We start from the raw sequence: 17,352 nt of genomic DNA, 5'->3' as shown, positions 1-17,352 counted from the left end.
CTATGGGGTTGCACAGAGTCGGACACGACTGAAGCGACTTAGCAGCAGCAGCAGCAGCAGCAGTGCATAGCAGTGATTCTCAGACTTCAGCTGCATCATAATCACCTGGAAGGCTTGTTTAAAAACACAGAATGCAGGGCCTATCCCCAGACTTCCTGATTCACTCAATCTGGGATGGGGACTGAGAATCTGTATTTCTAACAAGCTCCCAGCTGATGCTGATGCTGGAACCACGCTTTAAGGACCCTGGTTTAGAGGAACTTGGGTCTTCAAAGCTGACCCTCAGCCCCCCTCCAGAAGCTCACAGCCCGCCCAGGGAGTGGGATGCGCTTGGGGAGAAGAGAGGGAGAAGGCAGGAGCTTCAGGTCCCATCTCAGCCGCCCGCCAGCTCCTATTCCAAGCTGTCCTTCTCCTGGTGTCTGCTCCCCCCTGGTGGCAGCAAGCCTGGAGCTGGCCTGGCTTGTTCAGCCTTGACAGCCCATCCTTCCATTTGGAAACACATTTCAGAGATTTCAAAGTTTACATATCCTTTCCCCAGGGAGTCCGCTTCTAGGAATTTAATTCAAGAGAAGAATCACGGATGCATACCAGGATGCACGCTGCATCATTTGTCTGTAAGGGGGTAACACAGAAGAACAGGGAAGTCACTTGACATGCTCGCACAGCTGGTACAAATGTTCAGGCAGGATTTGATCTTAAGTCTGTCTGACTCAAGAGCCAGTGGCCTCAGCTGCCACCCCGCACAGCCCCGCCAGGGTCTCTTGCCAGCTCCGGGAGCAGTGACTCTGCAGCCAAACAGCCCTGTGTTGAATCCTGGTTGTGTTACTCACTAGTGTGTTATGTCAGGCAAGCCACGCCTCTGCTCCACGCCTCCAAGACCCCCTCTGTAAAATGGGGACATGATTGTAAAATTTACCAAGCATCAGGCACTCTGTGAGCTGTTATTATTATTGCTTATCAAGCCCTCACCTTCCTTCTTTACTTTTACCCTCCTTTCCCTTCCTTAAGTGGCTCAAAGCTTTTGGGTCCCTGGGAGGGACTGGGGTGGACATGGAGAAGCGAGGATAGGGCACCGAGGTGCCTACCAGGTGGCAGACCTGGTAGGGCCACCTACGCCATGCTGGGAACTGCCCTGGCCACCCTGCAGTCTGGGCAGGAGGGCACAGAGTGTTAACACATGGTTCCCTGGGTTCCATGGAACGCATGGTTCCCTGGATCCACGTCCAAAATCTTCTGTGTGGCATGGGCAAAAAACATCCCCTCTGTGAGCCTCAACATTCTTATCTATAGAATGGGAACAATTAAATTAGGAGAGTGGTTCTTTAAGTGTGGTCCTCAGGCAGTAGCAGCAGCAGCATGTGGGAACTCTCAGGAAACGCCAGTTCTAAGAAGCCCTCCCCGTGATTGTGATGCCTGCTGATGTCTGAGAACCATAGGATTAGAAGATTTGCTCCTTAGGCTTGTTGTAACTAGTGCAGGAGAGAATATTTGCTGGGGGTTTAGGTCAATAATCGTGAACTATTATTATTTCTGAAAAATATTTATTATTTGCCTGTGCCAGCTCTTAGTTGTGAAATGTAGGACCTAGTGTCCTGACCAGGGATTGAACCCGGGACCCCTGAATTGGGAATGTGGAATCTTAGCCATTGGACGCCCAGGGATGTCCCCTGAACCACTATTATAGGTCTGCTCCTTCTTGGCCTCAGCTGATTGGGCAAGGAGTGTCCTTGTTCCAAGCTAGGTCAATCAGATTATCCCCTCTCCTGGGAACTGGGGATTGGGGATGTTAGTCTCTGTATTACTTCCTCCAGGGGTACAGGCTGACTTGGCGGTCAAGGCTGTGGTTGGGGGCATGCATTTCTCTCCATTTGCCTTAACAGTTAAGAGGACCAGTCTGCAGAGAGAGGCTCAGATCCACGAGCTCTCAGAGGAAACCCCGGTCAGGCTCCCATGTCACCGAGACTGGGCTGTCCCACCTGCTCCTGGCTCCCGTAGGGGAATCTGGCCTCTCCTGATAAGCCCATCCTTTCCTACTTATTGTTTCTAGGAGGTTTCTTGGAAGCCTGGAAACTAAAAGGACTCTGGCATGTCGAGGGTTATGAGTCAGGGTCAAAGTGACTACATGAAGGTCAAGGCGCACAGGCCCAAGGAGATCACTTCCCTTCCTTCCCCTGCCCAACCGTTAGCCCATCCAGGAGATCTGAGTTTCAACCCCATCCCCCCTGAGAAGGGGCACAAGGGAAGAGGCAGGTCTGGACAGTGAGGGAATAGGCGAAGTCCCGAGACCCATCTAGGGTCACCTCTAGAATTCCCCATTATTCTTGGTTTTGGTTCTTGTTTGATGAAACCTCAGCTGTTTCCCTGGAGAGCTGAAGAAGTGAACCCTCCCCAGGGGGTGGGAGAGAGCAATAACGAAGGTGAAGGGATTGGATATATTCATGCTTATGTAAAGCAAGGTATGTTTGATTGCAGTGGGCATGGCTGAACACGCAGTGAGAGTCCCGGGTTTCTGGCGGGTCTGGAATCTGGGTAGGGAGGCCCAGAGGGGCACTGTTCAGAGTGCTGTTGTTGCACAGAGGCTGGTGGAGGAAATGCGGCAGGGTCAGGGTTTATGGGTTAGAAGTGAGAGGAGTGCGGGTCTTGCAGGAGAGGCAGCCGGCCTGAGGCAGCACCAGAGACAAGCTCCACTGTTACCTTGGCCATGGCTGACTTTGCGTGGATCCTTGTGGCCGGTTGGGGGGCCCCAAACGTGCGTGGCCAGCAGCCAGATCTGCCCCTGGGGTGAAGTGTGGCCACGGGCAGACAGACCCAATGGTAGAAGCTCGAGAACATGGAGCCTGGGGTCTGATGTGTTCAGGTGAGAGGCTGGGAGACTGCAGAGGGGAATTCCAACAGGACAGGGTATTGAGACCTTCTAGAACTAAAAACACCTAAAAAAGATGTCCTTTTCCCTTCTTCCCTCAACCCCATATGGCTCATGGATCCTTGTGGGAGGAGGCTGGGCTGCTACTGGTCACGGCTTTCATGTCCACCAGCTCAGCCTTCTCAGTGGAGGCAGAGAGCCCCCTGCACGGGAATCACCTGGGGTGTTTGAGGAAAGTGTGCATTCCTGGGCCTCCAGGTCATACGGAATCAGAAGCCCTAGGAGGGGGAGCCAGCACATTTCCAGGGAATTTCATCACCCATGGCAGTTAGAGACTCGGTGCCTTTGGTCGCTCAGGGTGGGACCCGCAATGTCCATTTTACAAAGACGGCGAGGCCCAGAGAGTTTTTCTGTCAATGTCCCCAGGTTGGAACCTAGCAGGAACCTAACCTGATGGAATGTGGATTGGCTTGAGAATCAGGCAGCTCTGCGTCCAAGTTCCTGCTCTTCTCTTTCCAAGCCTAGAGCCACAGTTGGGTCTAAAGCAGAATGGCAAATCCAGCCCAGAGATGGTGTGGCTTGCTAGCTAAGAATGGTTTTTACATTTCTAAATGGTTGAAAAAAAATCAGAAGAAAAATATTTTGTGACATGAATATTATGTAAAATTCGAATCCCAGTGTCCCTAATGACTGATTGGAACAGAGTCATGCTCACTTGTTTTTATCTTGTCTGTGGGCTGTTTTCATGCTACGGAGCAGAGTTGAGAAGTACAGTAGAGATTGTATAGCCCCCAAGCCTAAAGTAATCCCTATGGGGTTCTTTATAGAAAAGGAACGCAGAAGAATGAAGTCAAGAAACACCTGGAATAACAGGCAAATTTGGCCTTGGAGTACAGGATGAAGCAGGGCAAAGGCTAATAGAGTTTTGCCAAGAAAATGCACTGGTCATACCAAACACCCTTTTCCAACAACACAAGAGAAGACTCTACACCTGGACATCACCAGATGGTCAACACTGAAATCAGATTGATTGTATTCTTTGCAGCCAAAGATGGAGAAGCTCTATACAGTCAGCAAAAACAAGACCGGGAGCTGACTGTGGCTCAGATCATGAACTCCTTTTTGCCAAATTCAGACTTAAATTGAAGAAAGTAGGGAAAACCACTAGACCATTCAGGTATGACCTAAATCAAATCCCTTACAATTATACAGTGGAAGTGACAAATAGATTCAAGGGATTAGATCTGATAGACAGAGTGCCTGATGAACTATGGACAGAGGTTCATGACATTGTACGGGAGACAGGGATCAAGACCATCCCAAAGAAACAGAAATGCAAAAAAGCAAAATGGCTGTCTGAAGAGGCCTTACAAATAGCTGTGAAAAGAAGAGAAGTGAAAAGCAAAGGAGAAGAGGGAAGATATACCCATTTGAATGTAGAGTTCCAAAGAATAGCAAGGAGAGATAAGAAAGCCTTCCGCAGTGATCAGTGCAAAGAAATAGAGGAAAACAATAGAATGGGAAAGACTAGAGATCTCTTCAAGAAAATTAGAGATACCAAGGGAACATTTCATGTAAATATAGGCACAATAAAGGACAGAAATGGTATGGATCTAACAGAAGCAGAAGATATTAAGAAGAAATGGCAAGAATACACAGAAGAACTGTACAAAAAATCTTCACGACCCAGATAATCACAATGGTATGATTACTAACATAGAGCCAGACATCCTGGAATGTGAAGTCAAGTGGGCCTTAGGAAGCATCTCTACAAATGAAACTAGTGGAGGTGATGGAATTCCAGCTGAGCTATTTCAAAAGCTGAAAGATGATGCTGTGAAAGTGCTGCACTCAATATGCCAGCAAATTTGGAAAACTCAGCAGTGGCCACAGGACTGGAAAAGGTCAGTTTTCATTCCAATCCCAAAGAAAGGCAATGCCAAAGAATGCTCAAACTACCGCACAACTGCACTCATCTCACATGCTAGTAAAGTAATGCTCAAAATTCTCCATGCCAGGCTTCAACAGTATGGGTACTGTAAACTTCCAGGTGTTCAAGCTGGTTTTAGAAAAGGCAGAGGAACCAGAGATCAAATTGCCAACATCCATTGAATTATCAAAAAAGCAAGAGAATTCCAGAAAATCATCTATTTCTGCTTTATTGACTATGCCAAAGCCACAATAAACTGTGGAAAATTCTGAAAGAGATGGGAATACCAGACCACCTGACCTGCCTCTTTAGAAATCTGTATGCAGGTCAGGAAGCAACAGTTAGAACTGGACATGGAACAACAGACTGGTTCCAAATAGGAAAAGGAGTCTGTCAAAGCTATATATTGTCACCCTGCTTATTTAGCTTATATGCAGAGTACATCATGAGAAATGCTGGGCTGGAAGAAGCACAATCTGGAATCAGGATTGCCGGGAGAAATATCAATAACCTCAGATATGCAGATGACACCACCCTTATGGCAGAAAGCGAAGAAGAACTGAACAGCCTGTTGATGAAAGTGAAAGAGGAGAGTGAAAAAGTTGGCTTGAAGCTCAACATTCAGAAAACTAAGATCATGGCATCCAGTTTCATCACTTCATGGGAAATAGATGGGGAAACAGTGGAAACAGTGACAGACTTTATTTTTTTGAGCTCCAAAATCACTGCAGATGGTGAGTGCAGCCATGAAATTAAAAGACACTCTTTGGAAGAAAAGCTCTGACCAACCCAGACAGCATATTAAAAAGCAGAGACATTACTTTGCCAACAAAGGTCCATCTACTCAAAGCTATGGTTTTTCCAGTAGTCATGTATGGATGTGAGAAAGGCATGTGTGAAAGAAAGCTGAGCACTGAAGAATTGATGCTTTTGAACTGTGGTGTTGGAGAAGACTCTTGAGAGTCCCTTGGACTGCAAGGAGATCCAACCAGTCCATCCTAAAGGAAATCAGTCCTAAATATTCACTGGAAGGACTGATGCTGAAGCTGAAACTCCAATACTTTGGCCACCTGATGTGAAGAACTGAGTCATTGGAAAAGACCCTGATGCTGGGAAAGATTGAAGGCAGGAGGAGAAGGGGATGACAGAGGATGAGATGGTTGGATGGCATCACCAACTCAATGGACATGAGTTTGAGCAAGCTCCGTGAGCTGGTGATAGACAGGGAGGCCTAGCATGCTGCAGTCCATGGGGTTGTAAAGAGTCAGACAGGACTGAGCGACTGAACTGAGCTGAACTGAACTGAACTGAAGTGCCTTAAATCCCTCCTACCTCTGGACAGGATTGGTTGAGAATCTCGGTGGGTGGGGCTTGTATGAGGGGCTGTAGAGAGCAGGTGCAGGGCTGGGAGGGGTTCAGCGATGAGCAGGGTAAGGGGCTCACAGCTTAGCCTGGGAGACGGGGTGAGCAGGAGTAAAGGCTAGATGAAGGCAGTGTGTGATCAGAACTGAACAACTGAGAACTGGGGTTAGAGAGGTCCGACGAGTAGGGGCTGTGAGAGCTGAAATGCTCCACTTTTAGGGAGAAGCTGTGACTTGAATGAGGTTTAAAAGGATGGTTAGATAGGTAGAGTGAAAGGGGAATGTAAGGTCATTGAGGCAGGAGAGCTTGCATCTTGCCTAGAGGACAGAAAGGGCCCAGCTGGTCTGGAGTGAAGATCTTCTTTGTCCAGGAGAGGTGAGATTGGGACTAGAAGGTCAATTCATAGACAGGGTTGAATGCCAGGCTCGTGGGCAGGCATTATGTCCAGTTGGCAGTGGGGAGCCATTGAATGTTACTGAGCAGAGGAGCCATTGAATTTTATGTGTTCTAACTGGATGGCTGAGCCTGAGTCAGGCTGGGAAGATATTGGGAAGGAGAGCATGTGAGGAGAATCAAAAGGGGAGGGATTGTGATTCCAAGGTCAGTTAAGACTACAGAAAGGCTCTTTGACTCTTTGGGTGGAGGTATGTAACGTTACATGCAGAAAACCCATTTAGGGGCGTAGATATCTTGTCTTGAAAGAGGTCTCAGGTCATCAGTGGACAGACCTGCCTCCCAGCTCCTCTGGGGTTGAGAGCAATTCCTTCACCCCTACAAATCCTCAGTTTTCTCCTCTGTGAATTGGGCATGATCTAGCCTGTCTTCAAGGATGAGTGTGGGGATTAACAAGAGAAGGAAGAAAGGATCTAGTCCAGCGTTTGGAGCACAGTAGGTGCTCAGCAGATGGTGTTCCCTCCCCATCTCCCATCGTGAGGCTGGCACAGAGCTGGACACAAAGCCTGGCCCTCCAGTCACCACCAATTAGACAGAGTTTCTGCTCTCAGAAAGGGAAGTTCGGGCTTCCCTGATAGCTCAGTTGGTAAAGAATCTGCCTGCAATGCTGGAGACCCTAGTTTGATCCCTGGGTCAGGAAGATCCGCTGGAGAAGGGATAGGCTACCCACTCCAGTAGCCTTGGGTTTCTGTTGTGGCTCAGCTGGTAAAGAATCTGCCTGCAATACGGGAGACCTGGGTTTGATCCCTGGGTTGGGAAGATCCCCTGGAGAAGGGAAAGGTTACCCACTCCAGTATTCTGGCCTGGAGAACTCCATGGACTGTATGGTCCATGGGGTCACAGAGTCTGACACGACTGAGCGACTTCCACTCACTCTGCTTTCAGAGGTCATTTATTATTCAATCATTTAGGGTCATTTCAGAGGTCATTTGTTGTTCCGTCATTCAACCAGCATTCAAGCAACATTTCCAAGCACCTACTATGTGCTACTTGTGGGGACACAGAGTTGAATTAGACCACTGTCCCTTGGCCTTGGAAACTTTATTAACTCATCCATTCAGCAACACCCGTGGAGCCCTACTGTGTGCTTTGGCCGGGATATGGGGGTTGGTGTTGGGGAGAAAGAGAGCTTGGCTGGTGGGAGCAGGGGTGAATTGGCCCCACAGGTCACGCTTCTGTGTCAGGGAAGAGCATGAACCCGGAGAAGATACTGTTGGCGCCTTCGATGCCCACCAGAGCATTCTTTTCGGTGGCCTGCAGGAAGACGGTCTCATCCTTCTCTAGCTTGAGCACGATGCTGCCTGTGGTGACCTGGAAGGTGTTCTGGACGTAGTCGCAGAAGGTGACCACCTTCTGGGGCTCCGCCCAGCCCCGCATGAGGTCCACGCACAGCTGCCCTCGGGAGCTGGCATGGTAGGTGAAGAAGTAGAGCCCGGGCACCTTGCACGTGAACTTGCTGCTCCGAGCCTGGTAGTTTTCGTTGGCGTTGGTGATCACGTGGTCGAAGCGGATGGGCTGGCCCTGTCTCTGGTGGTGGTTGATGGTGCGTGAGGCTGAGAAGGCGATTTTCTGAGTGGCCTTGTAGTCTCCCGATTCACCCTTGGGGCCGCGGACTCCGGGAGGCCCTGGGACACCCTTGGGCCCAATGGGGCCCTTGGGGCCGACTTTTCCAGGCATCCCAGGAAACCCTGGGTCCCCCTTCTCGCCATTCTCGTTGAGGTGGCTAACGAGCCCTGGAAGCCCTGGAAAAGCAGAGATGAGAGAAATGAGGGGGCCAGAGATGGCTGGGGACTGGAAGGAGCTGGGCTGGGATGCACGGAGCCTGACTGGGTAGCCTCAAACAGGCCCCTGCTTCCCTCTGGGCCTCTGCGTCCCGTCTGTGAACACGAGGACGGGCAGGCCTGCGAGCCTCCTTCCAGAAAGCCCAGCTTTCCACGTCTGGGATGTGCTTGGTGGTAATGGGGACCGAGGGCCATCGGGGTGGGGAGTGGTGTCTTGCTGAACCCAGAAGTGGGCATTTGAACCCTTCTCACCCCACCACTCCAAACCCCTCCTTGGTTTGGCACAAGATATAAAGCCTTCTCTTCCGGGAGGGTGGCAGTCTGGTTACTGTGAACTTGGGCTCAGGGGCCAGGCAGGTGAGTTTCTCACATCACCTTTGCCATTCTTAGTCGTGTCCCCTTGACTGACTCACGTTCCCCAAAGCTCAGCTTCCTCATCTGGAAAATGGGGATGATGATATTTTGTGGGCTCGTGAGGATTCAATGAAATTGTGCGATGAGAGCAGTTGGCTGTGGTTAAATGGACGTGTGAACTACATCTCACGGGGGGTTTGAGGGGCAGGCAGCTTCATTTAAACCCACTGACAACTCTGCAAAGGAGCACTGACCTCATTTTACAGGTGAGGAAAGAGCAGTTCAGAGGGCTGAAGCCGCCGACCCTGGAGGGACCCCAGGACTCTGTGGCCACAGTGGATTTAGTGGTAAGACAGCCAAGGTTTGGCCTCAGCCTCAACATTGACTGGGCTTCCCCAGTGGCTCAGACAGTAAAAAAGTCTGCCTGCAGTGCGGGAGACCAGGGTTCAGTCCCTGGGTGGGAAAGATCCCCTGGAGAAGGAAATGGTAACCCACTCCAGTATTCTTGCCTGGAAAATTCCATAGACAGAGGAGCCTGGCGGGCTACAGTCCATAGGATTGCAGAGTCAGGACACGACTGAGAGACTAACACTTCACTTTCAACATTTACTGGGCTCCCTCGGGCAAGTCAGTAGCCTTTCTGGACATCAGTTTTCCCACCTGTAAAGTGGGAATCAGAATCCCTTCCTTGCAAGGTTATTGTGAAGGGCTCAGCAAGCTGATGGCTTTGCAAGTGTTTTGCGCTCTTTTAAGGAGGGCCGCTGACTTGGGAGGTGGGTGACAGGGCCTTGGGGAGTGACCCTCGTGCGTTCCTAGCGTCCACAGTACCTTTCTCTCCCTTTGTCCCTGGAGTCCCAGGCTTGCCATCGGAGCCTGGTTTCCCGGGAATGCCCGGGATGCCAGGGATGGACGGCCTGATGCAGTTGCTCTGGGCCCAGGAGACACGGAGCAGATTCAGGAGCAGCAGCACCAACACGCTGCCCCGAGGGGTCTTCATCACGGCCCTGTCTCAGCTGTTCCCTGTCGGGGGACAAGACAATGTGATTGGTCATGGCCACAGCCTGTTCATTCATTCCTTCACTTGTTCCTGTGTTCCCTGAGTGTCTTATCCACCAGACCCTGGACCCCGTTCTGGGTGCTGGGGATACCGTGATGAACAAGACAGATATGGTCCCTGCCTTCATGGAGCTGATGGTCTGGGGGACTAGACACAGGTCACATGCAAGTCAATGGAACTGGTCATATGCTGTGGGGAGCGCTCTGGCTGAAATGAAATGAAAGGGGGCCCTGAGGGCTGGTTTTGTGAGGGGCGTTCTCCTGCCAGAAAAGTTTTCTAGACAAGGGAGGCATCTCTGAGAAGTGATGTTTAGGCGGAGACCCAAAGGATCAGACAGGGCTGGGGGGAAAAGACAGGAGGCAAAGGCCCAGAGGCCACACAGTGTCTGGAGTGTTGAGAACCGGCAGGGAGGTCAGGGTCTTGATTGCTGTGGTTTGAGATTTTGGTCCAAGGGTTCTCAGTCATTAGAGCTTCTGAATTTGGGCTGCCTGTGCTTCTTCCACAGTTATATCCTCAGAGCAGCCCTGCACAGAAGAACCAATGTTTCTACACTGAAGAGGAGACTGAGGTTCAGAGAGGTCAAGTCACTTGCTCAGGGTCACACAGGAAGGACTGCAGCCAGGACTTGAACCCAGGCCTATGTGGCACTGAAGCCAGTGGCCTTGCCAGCATAGCAGGCCACCTCTTCTGGTAGAATATTCTCAGGTCCCTCCAAAGGCTCTGGGCCCTGGTGAGAATCCTGGGGAATGAGACAGAAACCCTGGGGCATCTTGAGCTTGTCAGCATGGCCAATGCCCATGCATCACTTCTCAGGACAGAAGGGACCTTAAAACTCATCTAGTCCAACCCTTGGCTTCTTCCTTTTTAAAAATTGAGTTGATATTCTCATAACACAGATTTAACCTTTTAAAGTGAGCATTTCAGTGGTGTTTAGCACATTCACAGTATTGTATAACCTTCTCCTCTGTCTAGTTCCAAACTATTTCCATCAATTCAGTAACCCTCAAATAACATTCTGTACTCACTAGTCAGTTACCTCCAAATCCCCCTCCCTGCTTTGGTCCCTGGCAACCCACTTCTCTGCTTTCTGACTCTATGGATTTACCTATTCCGGATATTTCATAGAAGTAGAATTGTATATACTGTGTAACCTTTTGTGTCTGACATTTCATTTAGCATAATGTTTCTGAGGTTCATCTGCATTGTAGCATGGATCAGTACCTCGTTCCTTCTTAATGGCTAAATAATATTCCATTGTATGGACATATTACATCTTGTTAATCCATTTATTATTGATGGGCATTTGGGAAGTTTCCACCTTTTGCTTATTGTGAATAGCACTGCTGTGAGCATTCACATACAAGGATTTGTCTGAATACTTATTTTTAATTCTTGAATATATACTTAGTGGGATTACTAGGTCTTATGGTAATCCTGGGTTTAACTTCTTGAGGAACCCTCAGCTCACTGTTAAGTCTCCTCAACAACATCTCTGCCCAGGCCTCTTCCCATCCAGCGTTTGTACCATCTCAGTGATGGGAAGCTCATTACCTTCCGAGGCAGCCCGTTCCACCTTTGCCCATATCCAATTTCTCCCCATCTTTCAAGGCTCCTGTCCAAGCCTTTCTCTTCCAGGAACCCTTCCCTCATTACCGCTCAGCCCACAAAAGCTGGGCAGTCTCCTGCACTTAGAGAGGCGAGCAGAGTGGTCCCAGCCCATCTCCCAGGATACCCATGGGGACCCAGGCAAGGCCATGGCTGGGAAAGAGTCACGGGGTTTGGGGGCTCTAGTTCAGACCCATAGCTGCTGTTGTCTGATCCTCACAGCACTCTGGAGAGGTGGGTTGTGATTATTTTCCCATCTTGCAGACGAGGACACTGAGATGCAAACATTAGGAAACAACCCTTCCTAAATTGCCCAGTGAGTTGGTTAATGGCAGGGCTGTGGTCAGGCTGTGGTCTCCTTTGCCCTGCAGTGCCTGTGCTAACACAGAATTTGGCACCTGGAGGCCTTCCTGAGACCATAATAACCTGCTGATTTGGGCTTGTGTGCTCAGAAAATCAGCCCCAGCCCCCTCGGTCTGGTCCTGATCAGTTCATGGTTCAGACTCCTGAGTGAGGCTGGAAGCTGTGCTGGGTACCAGGCAAAGAGGAATGCAAAGATGGATGTGACCAGGGCCATGAGTGACCAGCTTGGGCTCTGTCATGCTCCTGAGAGAGGCTGACATTCTATTTATCTTGCCCGAGGTTTTACAAACGACAGTTTGACAACCTTAATAACCAATGCATTGGGCACTTAGCAGGTGCCAGGCTCTATGCCAAATGCTTTACCGGTCGTTCTTTCATTTAATTTGCTCCTTACAGCAGCCCCCTGAGAAAGCACCCTGCTATTTCATGTCACAGATGAAGAAACTGGGCAGTGGAGAGACTGGGAACCTTGATCGAGGTCACACAGCCATACGCGGCTGGGATTCAAACCCACTTCTGCTAGGTCTAAACCCCATGGGGTGTTACATTAAGAGGCCTCTGCGTGCACGCTCAGTTGCTTCAGTCGTGTCCGACTCTTTGCGACCCTGTGGACCATAGCCCACCAGGCTCCTCTGTCCATGGGATTCTCCAGGCAGGAATACTGGAGTGGGCTGCCATACCCTCCTCCAGGGGATCCTCCCGACCCAGGGATGGAACCCTCATCTCCTGTGGCTCTTGCATTGTAGGCAGATTCTTTACTGCTCAGCCACTGGGGAAGCCCAGAGGCCTCTCTACCTGGGGGTTAAAACCCAGGCTTTGGAGCCAAACGGCCTGATACAAGGAGCTGCAGCACGGCCTATGCTTAGCGCAGTGCTGGAGGCGGGGCCAGTGCCCATTGATGGCTGTTATTATCATTACTATTATTGCTGCTGTTGTTGGGAGTGTCACCAAAGGTGAGAGGCCTGGAGGGTCACAAGGAGAGGAACACTGCTCCCAAGAGAGTTCAAACCAGGCTTCTGCTCCTTCTTAGCTACGGGCCTTAGGCAAGTGGCTTCTCTCTGGCCACAGTTTCTCCTTCTGTAAAATGGGGATAATCCTGACCTCTGCCTGATCTCTGCTGAGCTTTCTCATCAGACTGCGAGGAAATAAAAGAAGGCCGGTGTCAGAGAAATTGCTGGGTGGGCAGAGGGGGTCCTGGGTCCTGATTTCACCTCTGCCTCTGACATACCCTGAACCAGGCAGTGTCCTAAGCAGTGACTGATGGGGTTGGTGGGAGGACAGATGAGTTGGGCTCACAATAGCCTGGCGTATTGGAGATGCGTAATGAATATTAGCTATTTTTAAATTATCACCATCATCCGGGAATCCCCAAGTTTCAGGACACCGCAGAGGATGCTTGGAAAACTAAAGAAAGAATTTGGTCCCTTTGGGAGGCGGGGCTCAGGGACGGGGTCTCCCAGGTGAAGGCAGCGCAGGAGTGGGGGAGCTCTGGCTGGCTGCTAGGGTGGTGGGGTGGGGTAGGGGTTGACGATGAGACTCGGGTCTCTTGGGGAAGCTGGAGGTGGGGTGGGGGAGTGGGGCGATCTGGGTTCTGGCCTATTTCAGGGGCCACTGAATCTTAGACTTGGGCCAAGACTTAGCCCTCAGCAGATCTGACCACCCTCTGCCTTCAGCATCCATCACCACCATCAGCCTCACTCCTCACATCTTTCCTGGCATCATCCATCTTCCCCAGCTCCAACAGCCCCTTTCGCCCTGACTTGGAGTCAGGCCAGTTTGACCTTGAACTCCCCCTCCGCTGCTACCTTGCCGCATGACTTCAGGCAAGCACCTTAACCTCCCTGAGCCTTTGGCAAAGTTTATTTCCGCCTGACAGGGCTGCCAGAGGATTACATGAGACGGAGCCTAGAAGGAGCTCTGTCTCTAGCACGGTGCCTGACCGACCTCTAACCTGCACAAGCATAGCTGAGTTGTGTCAACGCTAACTAATAACTCATCACAACTCCACCTGCCATCATCCCACCTCGTCCTTGAAAGAGGCTAGCGGAGCTTTCTCACCAGACTGCAAGGAAATAGAAGGCAGGTGTCAGAGAAAGGCTGAGTGGGTGGAGGGGATTCTGGGTTCTGGTTTCACCTCTGCCTCTGACATACCCTGAGCCAGGCAGTGCGCTAAGCAGAGGCTGAGCTGGTCTCCTTTAGGGCTCACAGCACCCCTGAAAAGTTCTGTTTTCCCCCGAGAGGATCCAGGCTGAGAGAGTTATGTCACTTGGTCCAGATCGCCAGCTCCTGAGAGGCAGAAGCGGGGCTCAGCTCCAGCATCGGTGACCCTAGAGCCTTTACTCTGATGTCTCCCCATTACCCAGGGCCCCCGGTAGCAGCAGACTCTCGAGCTGACCCCCCAGAGGAATTGATTCCTGAGGTCTGGGATGGGGTGCAGGAACCCTCAGAGTCCAACCCTCCCAGTGGCTCAGAGACAGAGGATGTGGGGCCCTCTACTCAGGAAGCGCCACCCTCTGGCATACTGGTCCTGCCAGCCGGTCCCCCTATTGCTAAGCCCCGTCCTCACCTGGGAGCCTGTGTCCTCTGAGGCCGCTGGGCTGGGCAGAGTGGGACCGGGTGCCGGGAGCCTCCTGCTCTCTGTCCAAAGCGGAAGTTCCATGCCCCAGAGAAGAGAGGGGCCTGCCCCTGACGGCACCCTCCGCGGGCCCGGCAGGCCAGCCTCCTTCCCCGTTGACCCCACTCTCACGCTTTCTGCTGTCCTCAGGCACTTTCAGGTCCCATTTCTGCAATCGGGAGGGGTTTACTGTAAATAGGATGGGTGGGGGGCTAGTTTGGTTTCGCCAGCTCAGCAGCTGTTGTGGGGAGTAGGGTGTTCCAGGGGAATGTCCACAGTGGTGGCAGAGAGCGCCTGCCAAGGGCCCTGACCTCATGAACTTCTGCAGGAACTGCGGTGTTCCTCCACGAAGTGGAGATGTGGCCCGCCTGCTGCCCGAGGGCTGGGTTTGCAGTCAGAAACCCTGATTCAGATTCTGGCTCTGCCACTTAGCAGCTAAACATCTGTGCTTGTTTAGTTGCTCAGTCCTGTCTCTTTGCAACCCTATGGACTGTAGCCCACCAGGCTCCTCTGTTCATGCGATTCTCCAGGCAAGAATACCGGAGTGGGTTGCCATTTCCTTCTCCAGGAGATCTTCCCGACCCAGGGACTGAACCTGCCTCTCCTGCATTGCAGGAGGATTTTAGTGGCTGTATTTACAGAATTAGGATTCCAAAGAAAACGAGTTTTTTGTTGTTATTGTTGTTCAGTTGCTAAGTCGTGTCTGACTCTTTGCAACCCCATGGACTGTAGCCCACCAGGATCCTCTGTCCATGGAATTTCCCAGGCAAGACCCAAGGATCCAACCTGCATCTCCTGAATTGGCAGGCAGGTTCTTTACTACTGAGCCCCGGGGAACCCTTGGGAGCCCCAGTTTCCTCTGCTGCGTGATGGGACCATAATTGCACTTGCTTTCCAGGTTGCACAGAGCACTGTGGAGCTCAGACGGGATAGTGGAGGAGAAGGAGGAGGGTTAACTGTGAAGCGCAGTGCACATGTTAATTGTCAGTATCAAACTGTGTCCTGGGCCCCCCCTTTCTGGGCTCATCTCTTCTGCTTTGCTTCTCTTTACAGCCCTGCTCTTCTTCTATTCTCAGAAAGTAATCTAATAATGAAAAGTGAATTTTAAATGTGGTCATCATTTATTTATATCCCTCCCTCTTCTTCCAGTGGACCTGATCCTGTTGCTTGTTGGTCCTGGCATCATAGGATTCCGGGAGAGCAGGACTTGGAGGTCACCCCACCCATTGCTGTTCATGTTATATATGAGGAAACTGAGGCCCAGGGGGGAGAAAGTTATCATTCAACAAATATTTATCATAAGCCTCTACGAACACTGGAGATGGAGTCACAAGCAAATCAGCCCTGGGTCTGACCCCCAGGGAATGTCTCTTCTACCGGGGGAGACTGGTATTGAACATCAGTTCAGTTCAGTCACTCGGTCATGTCCAATTCTTTGTGATCCCATGGACTGCAGCATGGCAGGCCTCCCTGTCCATCACCAACTCCTGGAGTTTATTCAAACTCATGTCCATTGAGTTGGTGATGCCATCGAACCATCTCATCCTCTGTCATCCCCTTCTGCTCCCACCTTCAACCTTTCCCAGCATCAGAGTCTTTTCAAATGAGTCAGCTCTTTGCATCAGGTGGCCAAAGTTTTGGAGTTTCAGCATCAGTCCTTCCAATGAATATTCAGGACTGATTTCCTTTAGGATGAACTGGTTGGATCTCCTTGCAGTCCAAGGGACTCTCCAACTTTTTGCAACTCCATGGACTAAAGAGTCCATGGAATTCTCCAGGCCAGAATACTGGAGTGGGTAGCCTTTCCCTTCTGCAGGGGATCTTCCCAACCCAGGGATCGAATCCAGTCTCCTGCATTGCAGAAGGATTCTTTACCAGCTGAGCCACAAGAGAAGCCTAAGAATACTGCAGTGGGTAGCCTATTGTTTCTCCAGTGAATCTTCCTGACCCAGGAATCGAACTGGGATCTCCTGCATTGCAGGTGGATTCTTTACCAACTGAGCTATCAGGGAAGCCCTGGTATTAAACATCAAGGGGTACAGGTTTCATTGTTCCTGTGAAGAATGTCACAAGAAGTGGCTACTGGAGCCCGTGCTTCATCCTTGTGGCAGATCAGGACTCAGAGCCTGCCATCCCTGGTGCTGAGATGCAAGCCCTCTCACTGAGGCTGCATCAGTGAGGCCCCTCTCAGGGATGCTTGCCCAGCAAGTCCCAGGAGCTGCCATAGGTCATGAGGGCTCTCTTGACATCAGTGCTTGGAGGTATAAAATTGTTTCGCTTGTGGATGCTGCTTGATGGAAATGAAGTGTTTACTGTAGTGGGTGAGAGACCCATTTGATAAAACCCAAGGGTCTCTGGGCCCAACCAAATATAGACCCTCCAGTAATTTGGTGGCTGGCGGCAATGGGAAAAGTGAACTTGAACTTGAGGTAGACGCAGAAGGAGCCTAGAATAGGAAGCAGCACGGTTTGGGGCCAGGAGGGTTGGAATCAGCCCCCTGCAAGTTTGAATCCCAGGCCTACCTCTTTCTAGCTATGTGGCCTCAGGCAGCTTCCCCCCATATGAACCAGGGACCTGGGCACCTACCTCCTGGAATGGTTGTTGGGGGCCACTGAGGTAGCCCTGCATGTCAAGGCTTAGCTGAACACCAAGCCCTTGGTAGGCACCAATGCAAAGTTGAGAGTAGTATCATTTCTCTGAAGAGAAGACAGAAATCTTGGAGCCTGTATGCACAGGAGCCATGCCTGGATTAGAAGTCAGGAGCTAGGGGGACCCTTGACCCCTGAATGAGAGCCAGCTGGTCTCATGTATGTGTACGTGCTAAGTTGCTTCAATTGTGTCCAACTCTTTGTGACCCCATGGACTGCAGCTTGCCGGGCTCCTCTGTCCATGGGGATTCTCCAGGCAAGAATACTGGAATGGGTTGCCATGCCCTCCTCCAGGGGTCTTCCCAACCCAGAGCTTGAACCC

The 17,352-nt window shown here is 51.0% G+C and overlaps 1 protein-coding gene across 1 annotated transcript; it reads right to left on the bottom strand.

Moving 5' to 3' along the window:
• Positions 1-7,484: 7,484 nt before the first annotated feature.
• C1QB (complement C1q B chain) lies at positions 7,485-14,411 on the bottom strand. The gene is made up of 3 exons (XM_086365116.1): positions 14,335-14,411; positions 9,572-9,763; positions 7,485-8,350 (listed from the first exon to the last, which is right to left on the bottom strand). Exons 2-3 carry the CDS (start codon positions 9,738-9,740, stop codon positions 7,776-7,778), a joined length of 744 nt encoding a protein of 247 aa, XP_086221242.1. The 5' UTR covers positions 9,741-9,763; positions 14,335-14,411; the 3' UTR covers positions 7,485-7,775.
• Positions 14,412-17,352: the final 2,941 nt, after the last annotated feature.

The sequence above is a fragment of the Bos grunniens genome, chromosome 2 (genome assembly GCF_055505025.1).
Source record: "Bos grunniens cultivar Pamir isolate PY7600 chromosome 2, Bosgru_T2T1.0, whole genome shotgun sequence".
Classification (NCBI taxonomy): Eukaryota; Metazoa; Chordata; class Mammalia; order Artiodactyla; family Bovidae; genus Bos; species Bos grunniens.
The sequence above is the reverse complement of the archived record's forward strand: the minus strand, read 5'-3'. Positions and strand labels throughout refer to the sequence as shown.

Coding starts and splice junctions, on each gene's coding strand:
- C1QB (XM_086365116.1), bottom strand. CDS start 9,740: ATGAAGACCCCTCGGGGCAGCGTGTTGGTGCTGCTGCTCCTGAATCTG. Junction 8,351..9,571: donor AGGGACAAAGGGAGAGAAAG/GTACTGTGGACG, acceptor CTGCTTTTCCAG/GGCTTCCAGGGCTCGTTAGC.